We start from the raw sequence: 15,752 nt of genomic DNA, 5'->3' as shown, positions 1-15,752 counted from the left end.
ATGAAAATCCCTTTCAAAAAGACAAAACTTCCCTCTGGTCTTCTATATGCACTTAATGTGAAAAGCTTCACTCTTCACATAAAGTCCAACTAAGCTAGAATTGATGCACGATTCTCACTTTACCCTCTCTTTATTTTTCAAGTTTAAAAAAAATGCTTTTGAACCTTACTAACTTACTAAAATCTTACTAAGGGTCATGGGCCCACATGGATTATCACATTGGAAATCCAACACCACAGACTTCTAGATTTGATAGAAATACATATATTAACCAAAAAAAAAAATTCCTTACTAAAAATTTAACAAATATATGTTTTGATAATAAAACAATTAAGTCAGTTTAAATACTTCATTCATCCAAGAAAAAGTGACTTGAACAAGTAACTCAATTTCTTTTTTGCCTAATCAAAATTGATTTCAAAACTCGTCTAATGTTTTTAGGGAATAACTCAAATCATACCATATATTTTTTAACCTAATATCCATCATGTTTATTAATTTAAATATATTTCTATAGGTATAATATAGTTAGATACTTTCTTTAAACCAATTTTAGCATAAGATAGGTATCGTTTCATTCCTTAAGTTGTACAAGTACAACAATGGATAAAAGTTTCATAATCTTGTGACTTCAAAAAATTGGGAAAATTACTTGAAGTCCCTAAGTTTAAGTTTTTTTGTAAATAATCCATAAGTTTTGGGCAAGCTCTAAACAATCTACTTAGCAAACTTTTTTTTTCTCAATAATCACTAGACCTCATCTCCCATATTTCTCACGATTAAATGCCCTAGCCGTTTGAACTCATTGTAATTATCCAAAAAAAATTGGATTTTTAACATCTCAATCGAGTTCAAAGACTCCATTCTATTGGAAAGGATTTATGAAAGAAGAAGAAACCATTTTCAAAGGTTTTTTCTTTTTTTCAAACATTTGAAAGATATATGTGAAAAGCTAGGGTTTTTTCTCTTAGTTTTTGGATGACAATAGACCAAGATAGTTCTTTCAATTTGAAATCATATAAAGTTGTTATCTCAAGTTTTAGTTGATATTTCCATGTATTTTAGTCGAAAAAACTCAAAAATCGAAAATATGTGTGTTTTACCAATGTTGACAATAAATAGCGATGAGTTCAATAATAAAAGTTTTGAACACGACAATAAATAAAAAGAAGTGAATTAGACATTAAATAAAAAGCGGTGAGTTCGCCAATACTAAGGGACCATTAAGAAATAAAAAAATTACGAAATGTCCTATCCAGATACCACCCAAAATTTAGGGACTACTTAAAAATAAATCCCTCCGTCAAGGTTCTTTAAGTAATTTTTCACATTAAAATTTGATACGAAGTTAGTAAGGCTAATCTATTCAAAATCATTTTTTTTTTCTTGAAAAATAAAAAAAGGTAATTTTATCTTTTTAAGTTTATTATACCTTTGAGTGAGAATCGTACATCGATTCACGTGATTGCATGTGGTAGACAAGAGGGTAGTTTTGGCCATTGGTCTTTAAGTAAAGAGTGAAGTCAAAGTCTGCATGGCATTGAAAGTGTCGTAGATACGGCCACTAGCGACAGCTGCTGTAAGACCAATTTAATGACGGTCAAGCTAGCTGTTGCTATATCGTAATTGTAAACTAATTAAAACAACTACAGATATTGTTTGAATGAGAGTTATAATGTTTTGTAATGTTGAGATAATAACTTGAACCAAAACGGGTTGCAATGTTTGGATAGTTTAGGGTGTGATAAATAATTTAAGAAATTTGGGTGTAATAAGTAAGAGTTGGGATGCTAATAGCAGGTCTAGGGATGTTTCTTAAAACAAAACGTGAGAAAAATACACAATCAAATTTGGCTTTGGGGATTATTTGGATGGGATCATTTGGATTTAGAATATATTTGAGGATCATAAAAAAAAAGAAAAAAAAAAAAATATATATATATATATATAGGGTCAGGTTCAAGGGCCATATGAGAAAACATATAAGAAAACTTTCGACGGTAAATAAAATTTTAAAATATGGGTTAGAAATTTTGGATTGAGCTGATTTTTTGTGAGGATGATCTCTATGATGGGAAGATCATCCAAAAAAAAAATCAGCCCAATCTGAAACTTCTAACCCCATTAAAAGTGATTTAGAATGTGGACCGTCGATTTTTTACCAATTTTTATCACTAATTTGTAAATCACTTTTGATGGATTTAGAAGTTTCAGATTGGGCTGATTTTTTTTTGGATGATCTTCCCATCATAGAGATCATCCTCACAAAAAATCAGCTCAATCCAAAATTTCTAACCCATATTTTAAAATTTTATTTACCGTCGAAAGTTTTCTTATATGTTTTCTCATATGGCCCTTGAACCTGACCCATATATATATATATATATATATATATATATATATACTAACCCATGTGGAAAATTCAACAAACTACCTTGACATGACAAGTTCAGGAACCGTAGATCTGCTCTCTTCGGGATACACGACTGCACTTCCCCATAAAAAAGTGTATCTTAATGGAACTGTGTATCCCGAGGAGCATAGATCTACGATTCCCGAACTTGTCACATCAGGATAGTCAATTGAGTTTGCAACATGGGTCAGTCAAATTATCACGACTCAAAAATAAATGATGTTGTAGCCAACAAAATAAGTACATGAGTTATGATGTCAAGAGATGGAGAGTAGTCAAGATTAGGGCTGATTTAATTAAAGAAAATGAGTGAACAATTCATTTATTGATTCCATGAATCTCCAATTAATTCAATGAATTAATCAGGGGACTCCTTATTCTTAAATAAATAAATAAAAATCTAATTTTTGAAACAGTTTGATGAATTTTGTAACATCTATACTCCTTTCTTCTATTGATGGGAGTTTAGACTTAATGGCACATGCATTAAGTTCTATTTCACTTTTGAAAGTTAAAACAATCTCTTCCAAACTCCAATCCTCTTGAAAACACTTCTTTGAATCAAAGTAAACTACCATTTTCTATATATAAAAAATTGGTTGTGCTTGCTTTCCCAATCTCTAACTCTTACTATTCTCTTAAATCTAATATCAATCTGTTTGATGTATTACTTTTTTGGTGCAACCTAATGCATAAGGATTATTATTGCCTTAATCCCACTGTCCAACAAAAAGTTATCTCTCAAAATGTAATTTTTTTTTGTGAGATTTTTTCAATTTGGAGATTCAATCCCATATTCTTATGCCACAATCATTTACTCTCACCTTTAGTGTGTCCCGATCACATATCTTCATTGAAGAATAGGGTTTCAAGATACTGGGCCCATTGAATTGCGGAGGTGCAGGGAGCAATGCCCCCGGGTTGGGGATGCAAGGGGCAATGCACCCTACTCATGGGCTCTAGGGCGGAGTCCCTGTGACAAAAAATTTAGGATTTACAGAAAGGGCAAATACATAATATTTTTCTTAAGGTTACTTGCATTATTTTTTCTGATATACACAGTTATTGTGAAACCTGAATTGAGTTTGAATAAGTGCCCCCGTTTCTCAGAGGGAGGAGAAAGATTGTAATAGGTTTTTTCTTAGTTAGAATGATTCTCTTTGCAATCATGAACATAGGCAATCTTGTCAAACCACGCAAAGCTTGTGTTCTTGCTTATTTACTTTTGTTCTATTTATTATTTTTTGTGTTTGTTATCTTGACTTTTTCAGTATATATCTTTTTTCTATTTTTGAATCAGAATAATTCAAGTGGAAATTGAGCATTTAAATGACGGGAATTCACACCCAAACAACAACGAACCTACACTTGTTCATAAGTAAGCTATTTTTCTTAATTATTTACCCTTCTTTCTTTTTTTTCCTTTTTATTTTATTTTATAATTGAGTTTGTGTTTCTTACTTGCAAGATATTTATTAAGATTAGCTTAAAGGAGAGCCTCGAATGCGGTTTGAGACACCATAAATTATGAATTATTTCGGACACAATATTATTTTATTTTTAAGAGTCTAGTGTTTCCCTCTTCCCTTGGGAAAGTGGTCCTTGGAAACTTTTTTATTCTCTCATTGGTCCCCTTTTTAAAAAGAAAGCAAATAAAAATTTAGGGGTGAAATGAAAATTTTTTCGCTCATAATCAAGTCATTCAGAGATTTAATAGAATTCAAAGTGTTCCCAATTTACAAAACTATACACTTTGGCATCTTGCAATTGGTCGATCATGATTCTATCAAATCTCAAATTGACTTTTCCATGAGTAAAATGTTTCTTTGTGAGGTGTAGCCTATACTGTTGCAACTGCAGATTTAATACTTCAGCTTCTTAGTGCACCCGACTAATCCTAGAGATATTTGCAATTTGTTTGCTCCACCCACACGCACCATATAATTTTTGGGATAAATTCTTTGAATCCCGCATTTTGGAGACCCACACTTCTGTTAGTCCACATGTATTTAAGGATATCTGAATTTACAAAATACTTATATTTTACCCATGTTAAGATGCCTTCCACATACATGGACCAATGAGAATGACGATTCTCTGGGGGGTGTCCGATATTTTACCCACGTTGGCAATCTCACCAACCTTTGTGGATTGACATCGATATTCTTTATTATGCTAAGCTGTTAAAATAATGGAAAGCTGCTCTTTTGTCACATGGGAAATTTCATCTTTTTTTAATGGGTTATAAAATCATAGCAAATTTATTCCACCAGTTACATGCTGAATTTTTATTTATTTATTTATTTATAACGAGTAAATAAATGTCCAAAATTTGAAGAATTTTGTGATAGTGGCGGTTAAGTGTCCAAAATTTTCCTTTTTTCGTTATTTTTATATTGTTTGAAAAAAAAAAAAAAAACAGAGTGATAGAAAACAAGTTTTAGTTTTAATTGTCTCCTCACATGCCATTTGTATCCTAGTTCCATGATCACAGAAGAAACTATCAACCGGCTACGAGGTCTTAAGGATGAGTTGTTCCGCATAGAAATGGACACCACAAACGAAAAAATGGAATGTTACACTCGTATTCCTAGAGTACCACTATGGCTGCGGGAGAAGAAAGCTTACAGTGAATGCTTTGATCCTGCAGTGGTATCAATTGGACCTTGTCACCATGGCAAACCTAAGTTGGCGAGGATAGAAAAGGTCAAGATCAAATCTGCTAGGCGATTTGTCACTGATTGTAAGTCTAGCATGTATGATATCTACAGTAAGCTTGAATCTTTAACTGGAGACGCTAAGAAGTACTACGATGATTCCATCATGGCTATTTTCGACAATAAAGCATTCACAGTCATGATGCATTTGGATGGTTGCTTTATTTTGAATTTCATTAAACAGGTTGTGCATGCTAGAGAATGGAATATGTTGATGATATCAGGAAATGACATAGCTTTGATATCTAGAGATTTGTTCTTGCTTGAGAACCAACTCCCGTACCTAATTTTGGAGGCGTTGATGGACAATGATGATGACCTTAAACACAAGGTTAATGGGTATATCAACTCAGGAATTGGCAAAACCTATGGGACGCCTTCATCACCATCTGCTGGTCAAAATCGTAATCCCTTTCACATCCTAGACCTTTTTCATGCCAATCTAGTCGGTGACAAATCTATATCTCCTTCCCAGCCTGGGCAGGAGCGATGGAAGCAATGGCAACGATCGAAGCAATCATACCCTCCAGTCAAGGAGCTTCTAGCTATGGGGATTACATTCAAGAAAAAGAATTCAATTTGTTTATGTGATGTTGAATACGGAACTCTAAGTGGAGAGCTATTACTTCCTCATATAGAAATTAATCACCATACCAAAGACAGGTTTCTCAATTTAATTGCCTATGAATTGAGTTATGACATCTCTGAATTGACGGATTTCATTCCTAGGCATGCATTCATTGACTTCATTTGTTTTCTAGATACACTCATTGATCATGCTGATGACGTGAAAGTGTTGTGCTTTGAGGGCATAATTTGCAATTACCTTGGCGGTGATGAGGAAGTGGCTAATCTCGTTAACCAATTGGCAACAATATTGATTCCTAATCCAGATGCCTATTCGGAAGTTGTACGTGAAATTCAATCCCATCTTCATAAAAAGAGGGTCTACATAGCTGAATTCATGCGCACTTATTTTCGTAGCCCATGGACCGCTATCGCTTTAGTTGTTGCAGGTTATGTTATCTTGCTAACTTCCATCCAAACCTTCTTCACAGTCTTTCCCCGGTGAAATCAAGTAAACTTATTTAGTAATCTTTAGATCAATATCACTTTCTTTGTTCCAAGTTGTGTGCATATATGTAATAAATAATACTGTGCAACTCTGTGTTTAATTAAAGTAGTTTTCATCTAATGTTTGTGCTGCAAACTAGCTTGCAACCCAATTGATTGATTTCTGTTATAACACCTAGGCAAAAACTAATTTCAAAGAGACAGGTAGATTCTTTTCCTCCATAAAATAAATCAATATTGTAAAATTGCAGTTGAGATGACTAGACTTCATTACTGAAACTTTTTTTTTAACCCAATTGACTTGAAACTATACTAGATGGATTTGGAAATTGAAGTCTAGCTTTGGCCTCTCTGAGTTACATGTTATATATAAGCTTTTTTTAAAACATAATTACAAATTTTAGAATATTTAATACATTTAAGAGAACTTACATTGCCAAATCAACTTTTACTTGTAGCACACTAAATCAATACATTAATATTACACACCACTTAATATATTTAAACAACTTCCTGAAAATATTAGTTTAACTTCAGATTTATAGACCCCAAACTAGGGTTTTGGGTATTCTTGTAAACTACCACATTATTTCTTTTTCTTTATTAGGGAGCCTTCCACATTTAGGTTTTGTAATGGCAACTAAAATAGATGATGAAATACATAGTTGGGGAACATAAGATAAAATAATTTCAATTAGTTTAGATAATGTTTCTTTGAATGATACATTATGTAATTTTGTTAGTCAAATAATAAAATTTCTTATAAATGAAAAAATATTCAACATATGTTGTTGTACATAATTAATTTAATTATACAAACTTGTTTAGAACGAATTAGGTATGCAATACTTTACATTGATAGTTATTTATTTATTTAGTTAGTTTTATAATTAGTTTACATTGGTAGTTCAAAATCTAGATATCAAGAATTTCAAAAAATTATTTTAAGTAAAAAAAAAAAATTAGTAAAATTAGAAATGCCACTTAGCTAAGTGGTAAGATGTGTGGAAAGTTGTTCCACTTTGCTTAGATTTAACCAAATTTGATCGACCCTTGTGTCGTATTTACTCCTTTTTTTTTTTTGTAGTGTCAAATGGAAAAACTAATAATTGGGTAGAAATTCCATTACATTTTTGGATAGAAATTACTTTAGATTCTACTTATTAAAATAAAAGGTTAAAAATTACAATAGAAATTATTAATGAAAATGATTACTAAGTTGGACAATGTAATATGAATGAAATTAAAACAAAAATATTTGAACGTTTTAGTAAATTTCAAACTAACTTTGGTAATAATGCACGCAATAATAATTTGATGGTTTTGATACTTTGGTTGTAAAATATAGAGGCATCATATTCTTTCTGCCATGATTCCATGCTCTACAACTGTCTCTACTTGTTGAGAAAGAAATTAGATATGAAATGGTGCTTGAGGAGAGATGTTCCCATGACCTAGGTTCAAATCCTGTTAAACCCATATTCACCCCTATTAACCACTAATCCCCTTGCCTGTTTAGTGCAAAAATTATAATAATAATGATAATATATAAAATAGAATAAGTAGATCCAGAATATGATAAATGAACGTTTTGTTATTATTATTATTAATACGTTTTTTGTGTTATTCAAATTGTAATTGTATTTATCAAATTGTAATTTTTTATTTTTGGATAGAATGTGCAAATGATGTTTATCATTAGGTGACGACCTAGTTTAGATGTACATATCTTATTTAGATAAAGTCCCCACCCTTAATTTTGTAGTAATTGTTTAATTATAATTGTGCTTTATAATGTAAAAATTTTTAAATTTTAAATTCTATAAAATATAATGTTTTTTAAAAGTTAGGATTTGTTGATGATTAAATTTTCTGTAATTGATTTTAAGAATTATTTTTAAAAAATTCAAATAAACACTATGTGAAAAAAGCCCATATTTGACTGCCTTGGGCCGTCAAATTTCACGAACAAAAGAGTCAAATTGGTGTTAAATTTTTGTTTTCAACGGGTTGAAACTATCAAATTAATGAAAGATGGGAGAAATTCGATAGTTCTAAACTGTCAAATCTGGGAACATCAAGAATTTTGACGGTCTTAGACCGTCAAGATTCAATTTCTAAAATCTGTGGGCCTTGGCCCGTCAATTTTTTCTATGGAATTTTTCAATTTTTACGTAGTGAGATAATCTAATTGTATATTATATTGTTGTAAGGGTCTTTTGTAATATAGAATATTTGGTAAGGTAATTTTGAAAGAATATTTTGATAATTTTAGACAACAAACTGACATCGTTGGAAGGGTTGTTGGATTGTAATTTTATATTGTAATGGTCATTTTGTTCTTCAATGTGAGCCTTTTTGATGTGGCATTAGTAAAAGTTGGTGTGGCAATAGTAGCTGTCTAAATTTAAATGTGAGAGCCTGTTTTGTTCTTCAAATTTTGGAATCAGTATAATGGTAATCGGTAAAAGATTTTAAATTATTTATACTTTCAAAGTTTTTTGAGATTGTTTTAGATCTATTTCATATTCATAATTTATTTAGTTCTTTTTTAAATTACAACTTTCTTTTAATCAAATTTCAAAGTCCCGTCCAAAGCCCAAATTCAAGTGGGCTTCGGGCTGGGCTCATATTTGAGAGAGATGGAGTTCGACCATGATAATTCTAGCCATGAGTCCACATCCTGTACTATGGACACTATTTTGTGTATTTTAATGTCCCATAAAAGCATGAGCTGAATGGAAACTTGTTGGCCTTAGATGGAATCAATGTTACAAGTCATGGTAGATGAATCATATACCATATAATATGATAACTAAAATAAAACGATCTGAATTCCCTCATATTCAAATTGTATCCAAAGCCCCTTAAAAAAAAATTCTCATAAACAATCAAAAGATTTATGTCAAATCTGGGTCCAAAAGATTTATGTCAAATCAGACATCTTTAATCTTAATAGTCAATCTATTTCAACCCTTAAATATATTTTTATAGAAAAGCAAGGATTTTCTACAGCAGGCTAAGAGGAGATTGAAAACGTTGAGTAGAATAAAAAAAGATTATATTATATCATAGAGGTTACAGAGCTTTAGGAAGACAGATTTTAAGAGAAAAATCAAAGATTGTGTTTTTCTAGAAGATGATGGTTTCTACGTCATTTAGTATTGGTTTATTCTATCATTTAATTACTGAATTTTTATTTATTTATTTATCTATTATAAGTAATAGATTGTAAAGATTACAACCAGTTTTACACATAAATAAAGGATCTCATCATCGCCCATGAGTAAAAAACTTATTTTCAAATTTTAGAGGTGATATGTAGCCTAGATTGTCCGTAGAAAGAATTGAGATTTTATAATAACAAATGATGGTTTGAAGTTGCAGTTTAAATTAAAGACAAGCTGCATGTTTTCTGTGAATTTGGACAACTGATTAAAACATTCCTCAATTAATTTCACGAATTACACTTTCGCCTATAAAATTCAAAGAGAGCTCTCTTTTTTGGACATCTGACAATTAGGATTTTTGTATTATGTGTAAACCCAAACACTTTCACAGGCACGTACGAGGGTTTAAATGAGGGGTTTCACACCCAAAGACCAACGAGTCTCAATCTTATAGTAGTTGGTAAGTTATTTATATTCTATTATATATTTTTTTATTAATTTTTTTTTAAATTATATTTAATGTTAAGTGGTGCTAGAAAGATTGTTTTTTCAATTATATTTAATATTAAATATTGTAATAAAGAGTTTATAATTTATAGTAAAAATAGCTTTATGTCATGTTTGAGGTTCCTCATTAAACAAATGTTATTAAGCGGACTTTTCTAACCCCAACCCAAGGTTGAGACCTGAAAAGCCCCTCTTAATAGATATAATTTATGGGTATTTTAGAAAGACCTCTATTAAATTAATGTTATTAAGCTTATGGGAGCGGTTTAAGGAGCATATGAAAAAACATATGTAAAAACAATGATTTTTCAAAATATGGGTTAGAGGTTTTGGATTGAGCTGATTTTTTGCAAAGATGGTCACTATAATGAGAAGATCATCCTCACAAAAAATCAGTTCAATCTGAAACTTCTAAATCCATCAAAAGTGATATACAAATTATTGATTAAAATTAACAAAAAATCGATGGTCCACATTCTAAATCACTTTTAAAGGGGTTAGAAGTTTCAGAGTGGACTGATTTTTTTTTTTTTTTTTCAGAAGATCTTCCCATCATAAAGATCACCCACACAAAAAATCAGCTTAATCCAAAACTTCTAACCCCATATTTTAAAATTTTAATAATGTTGCATTGTTTTTACATATGTTTTTTCATATGTCCCTTGATCCGTTCCCTAAGCTTATTTCTTGCTAAATGTTAGATTAGGTTTACCCCTTACATTCGGTTAAGGTTGCATTTTCTTAATGATTTAACAGTTGAGATATTTGAAAAGTACCCTAGATTTATTTAAGGTGTGTTTGATTACTTAAAAATAGTGGAAAATTGTATTTCTTTTATTATGAAAAATGATATTTTTTATGTGTTTGATTGATATTTTTTACGAAAAATGAAATCACCATAATCTAAAAATCCAGCTAAGGTTTTAGATTTCATTTTCCCATTGTGTCAATGGGAAAATGAAATTCACCCCCTCCCCTCCCCTCCCCCCACCCCCACCCCCAAAAAAAAAAAAAAAAAAACAACATAGTGCATCTTATTCTTCCCCTTTACCTTTTCACCACCACCACGGTCATCAACTGGCATCATCACCGTCGAATTCCTTGGAAATTGGGTTTCCATGCAATCGAACCGACTTCCCCCCCCCCCCCTCCCCTCCCCCCTCTTTTTAGAGGTGAAGTGTAGCTTGTGTTGTCACTATAGGCAGAGTATAAATTTTCTCTATATAAAAAAAAATAAAAAATAAAAACCTATTTTAGGCTTGATCCAAGGTTTTGAATATGGACAGTCACAAATTTAAAATTAAAATTCAATAGTGAAATTTTTTTTTTTTTTTTTTAAGTTATTAAAATTTATGTGACATCTGATCAGGGTTTTTGATTCCACATGAAGATTGGTCGCAAAATTTTCCTTACATAGTAAGGAAAGTGTTTTTCTAAGTTCTTAAGTTGTTAAAATTAACGACAAGCTGCACATTTTTTGTTAAAAAATAATGTTATTTGTTAAATAAATTAAGAAATATATGTAATCAAATTTTGCTTTGGGGATTATTCTGAGGAGATCAACTGGATTAAATACGCTAGAGACTAAAAATATGTTCAGAATATATTTGAGAATCATTGAACAAAACTGTTACTGCACCCCAACTTATCATACCCCAATTAAAAAAAGGAAAATGAATGAGTGGCAGAGAAGAAGTAAAAGGTGCAGTGCTAATAGAATCTCTCTCTCTAGCTGTAATATGAGCCTAGAGGTAGTAGTTGCCCACCTTGAGCCTTTTCAAAGAGATATAGTACCCTCTAACATGTTATATTTGAGATGTCCCCTGTTTTCAAAGTGATGCCATGCCTCTTTCTCCCTCTCTTTGTTCTTTAAATTTTTTTTGCCCCCATAAATACTTGGGGTGATTTAGACACCCCATCTTAATTTTTTATGAATATTTGACATACCACTATTTTATAAAACTGATGACATACCCTTTTGTCTTTCTGGCCAACCCCCTCCCCACTACATTTTTGCAAATATTGGAGATACCCCTATTTTGAAATAGATGACATGCAGTCATGCACCCTTTGACATTGTTCTTCTCTCCCAAACTAACAAAAAATAATCTAAATACCCTCATATTTAATCACTAATCAATTTTTTTCTAAGAAACTTTTGTCCTAAAAATATTATCTTCAAACAGTAAATTATTTTTGACCTATTTAACTTCATGTTCAATACATTGTTACCTCGCCTTGATTACTTGTTGAAAATAATATACTTTTCTATCAAAATATCACATCATCTTCTACTCCAAAAATCCTATCTTCTTCTTTAAGCTCGAAGGTTAAAGTATATCAATCTCAAGGTTGAAGGTTAGGGTTAAAATTTTACATAATCAACTTTGGAAAGAAAAATCAAATGGATTATGATTTCAGGTTGAAAATGAGGTTAATGAGATCATTTTGCATTAATGTATTAAAGAAGAGCTAGATCAAAGGGACATGTAGGCATTTTGGTGAATATTTGAGGTATCCTATTTTTAAACTGATGACACTTGTCTTCTTACATAGATTAATGAGAAATGATCTAAATGTCCATTTTCTTCAGCTTCTAAAAAAAAGCCTTTATCTCCTGAATGTCAATTCTCTTCTTACAAGAAAATATTGGCTCCACCCTTGACGAGTGTTATAATGTTGAGATTATAATTTGCAGAAAACTCTTGTTATGTTTGAAGAGTGTGCTTGAAGCTTTAATTTGGGTGAGATAAATGATTGAAGAAATTGTGGTGTAATAAGTAAAAGTAGGGGTGGCAATAGCAACTCTCTTAATTTTAGTAGAATTTCAATATTTATTATCTAAATTAAATATGATTTTATGATTAACATCTTTGAATCTTCATTACCTATTTCATAAACATATTTTTAATTATTTTTATACAAATATGCATGTATAAATAATTGTGAATCGAGGTTTTATCTTGTCCAAGATTAATTGACTCGAAACAAAGATTTGAAACCATGCCATGAGTTCTGTCAAAAAGTATAGTTGTTTGAAAAAACAAGTGAGGAAAATATTGATTGATTGTAAAACTTGCCGTGTAAATGCAGAGATAGAGATGTAAAATAAGACTTTGGGTAAGTCGAATTCGTTCCACAGGGACAGTTGGGATTCAAATGCTTACTCGATTAAAAAAACCAAAATAGAGTTTTCAAACAGATTCTTTAAAAACAAAACAGATTTGTTGCACAAATAAAATTAAAATTAACTTGCAATTGGAATTAAAACAGAAACTAGAGATTGAAGATAAACGAAAGAGAGATTAGAGAGTTCAATGTAGCTTTCATAAACCATCCATAATGTAGATTAATTCTGAATCTAACTCAATCCATGTAGCAAGTTATTGCTCATGGATCGAAAAGTGGAGCCGTTTAATCATTGAATGTAACCAAAGATCATTTATGAAAATACTGATTTAATTAAGATTGTTTAACCTATATTTCAATTCTTCACAGAGCATAGCCATTCTTGAACTTATCTAAGCAATGGCTATCAAAGTTTGAATCATAAACATAAGTTAAGGGATCTAATCAAAGGAGAATTTATAGAATGATTAACAAGATAAGTAAGAATAATGAATTTAAAACTACATTAAATGGATGGACTTGTTCTGGCATTATTGAACCCTCTAAGGAGATTCTAGCCACTCATTGCAAGAATTATACTTGTAGAAAATAATAAAAGAAAAGAGAAGATGGGTGAAGAAGGTGATGATGCAACTTAGTTCCTTCTTGAATGGATCTCCAAAAGAGTTACAATAAGAAATAAAGGATGAAATCACTCTTGTTGTTCTTACTACAATAAAAAACTCTCTCAAAGAAGAAAATTACAGAGAATTAAAGAAAGAAAATGAAAAATTACAGAAGAAGAGAAGCACCCCTTCTCTAAAATCAACCATCCAATTTATAGCATTCGTAATCGGGTCATTGGGTTGATTTTTCAAATGATTTGCTTTGAAAGAACCATTCTGTTACAACCATCGAAACTTCTAGAACATCTCTTGAAAATCTCGAGGAAAAATTTCTCGAGATCACCGTTGAGCACTAGAGCTCAACCGCGGCGTGGTGACGTGGCAAATTTTGTTGCTCATTTTTGGTCACTTTTCTCCTTTTTGCACGCACACTGTAACCGACTTTGTTAATCATGATAAAATTTCTACGTGCGCTTTATTTATCTGCAATTAGCAATAATATCTTATTAGCTCTATTAATTTGGATAAATAATATTTTTTTACAATTATTTATGGGAACTAACATTTATACGATGATAATCTTAGTGTAATTATGATCCTAAAATCGAATAATTGGGATCTTATTACACCCCCAAACCCTAATTTTGTTAGTCCCGAGCAAAACTTAAATCTAAACGACTCCTCTTTCGTGAGGTTTCCGACTGCATTTAGCTTATGAAGTAAGCCCTTAAACCCCTAGGTTACCCCTAGTGGACGAGGTTGACTCGTGAGGGTTTGCAGTGAAAGAATATACCCACAAAATTCTAACAATTTTAAAATATATCGACTTCAAAATTATTGCATATAATGCCATCACACCAATTTCAAAAAATTCAGTCAAAAAGTTTATTTGAGCAGAAATTCTTTTTATTCCTCATTTTCAAAAATATCTTGAGTGTGTGCACAAATTTTTCTGATTGAAAAATAGATTTTTCAGAATAAGATTTCCCTTCTTAACTACTAAGATGGTTGGGTCTACCTACATTCTAACTCGAAACTGAGCCTCCTGTCTAGGATTGTGAGAAGTATGGATGTTCACTTTAATACATCTAAGGGACTTTATCTGTGATATTCCAGTGTACTCACGTTTTTACCATTGACGGCTTTCACCCTACTTAACTATTTGATCCAATTAGACTCTTTTCACAATTTGCACTTTTTCAGCTCTAACCTTTTTGTTTTGATCTTATTCGCTTTTTTCTATTTTTCTTTTCAACTTTTTCATACTTCATCGTTTTTTCGATATTATTTTGTTAAAAAGCAGGTAGCCCTTTTCAAGGTACCCAGTCTAATCCTATGGTTGCTGTCTCAAAGATATCAACTTCAGATCTGTTTTTCTTCTATTCAGCCAACCAAAGGACAAAGAGGTCAAAGTTCAGTATTTTCAAGCTTTCCCTCTCAATCTAGACAGCGAAGAAGACAACTCTTAATCCGAAATAACTTTTTCACTACAATCAGAAGTGACGTGAATTTTGTTTCTCAAAATATCTTATTTTTGAGGAATAAGAATTTATAAACAAATTGGACATGTGCCTGATTTTAAAAATTCGTATGATGACAGTACATATAAAATTTTTGATAAAAGTATTTTTAAAAATGTACGGAAAACAATGTATAAAAATTGAAAATTTGAAATGTGCTATCCCACACCCCCAAACCTAAATTCAGCATTGTCCTCAATGATTAAAGAGTATGAGTTTAGAGTACACCTAAAAACGGATTTCATTACGTCGTAAAAGTTGTGGGTACAACCAAAATAAGTGTTCCGCATAGGATGTAAAAGCTAAAAGCACACCACATAGAGTTTAAGCAACAGAGAGTACGCCAAAATAAGTGGTCCGGAAATTTTTTTTTTTTTTAAGAAGATTTAAACTTTTTACACTTTTTAAACCTTTCAAAAGTGAAAAACATGGAGGAAAATAAGGTGAGTGAATGCGGAAAGAATTGACAGAATATGTACAAAAATCAAGGGTTGCCTCCCGACGTAGCGCTAAGTTTAATGTCTTCAGCCATTGACTTGGAAAATATTTCCATTGGCCGGATTGAGAACCTCAATGTTGTCATGAGGGTGAATATTGTGGACCAAAAATGGTCTAGT

The 15,752-nt window shown here is 31.3% G+C and overlaps 1 protein-coding gene and 1 long non-coding RNA gene across 2 annotated transcripts in view; both read left to right on the top strand.

Annotated features, from left to right (window-relative positions):
- The window catches only part of LOC147384125 (uncharacterized), a 45,235-nt gene extending 41,451 nt beyond the window's left edge, over positions 1-3,784 (top strand). Inside the window, exon 3 of the long non-coding RNA XR_015172427.1 lies at positions 3,714-3,784. This is a non-coding gene — a long non-coding RNA (uncharacterized LOC147384125). The remainder of the gene's footprint in view (positions 1-3,713) is intronic.
- A 1,197-nt stretch (positions 3,785-4,981) lies between these two features.
- On the top strand, positions 4,982-6,202 carry LOC147384124 (UPF0481 protein At3g47200-like). Its single transcript, XM_086426338.1, has one exon. It carries the CDS (start codon positions 4,982-4,984, stop codon positions 6,200-6,202), a length of 1,221 nt encoding a protein of 406 aa, XP_086282464.1.
- The last annotated feature ends 9,550 nt before the right edge of the window (positions 6,203-15,752 follow it).

Source organism: Akebia trifoliata, chromosome 15 (genome assembly GCF_017979445.1).
Source record: "Akebia trifoliata isolate Shusen 1 chromosome 15, ASM1797944v1, whole genome shotgun sequence".
Classification (NCBI taxonomy): domain Eukaryota; kingdom Viridiplantae; phylum Streptophyta; class Magnoliopsida; order Ranunculales; family Lardizabalaceae; genus Akebia; species Akebia trifoliata.
Note: the sequence above shows the minus strand (reverse complement) of the source record. Positions and strands in the feature narration are given on the sequence as shown.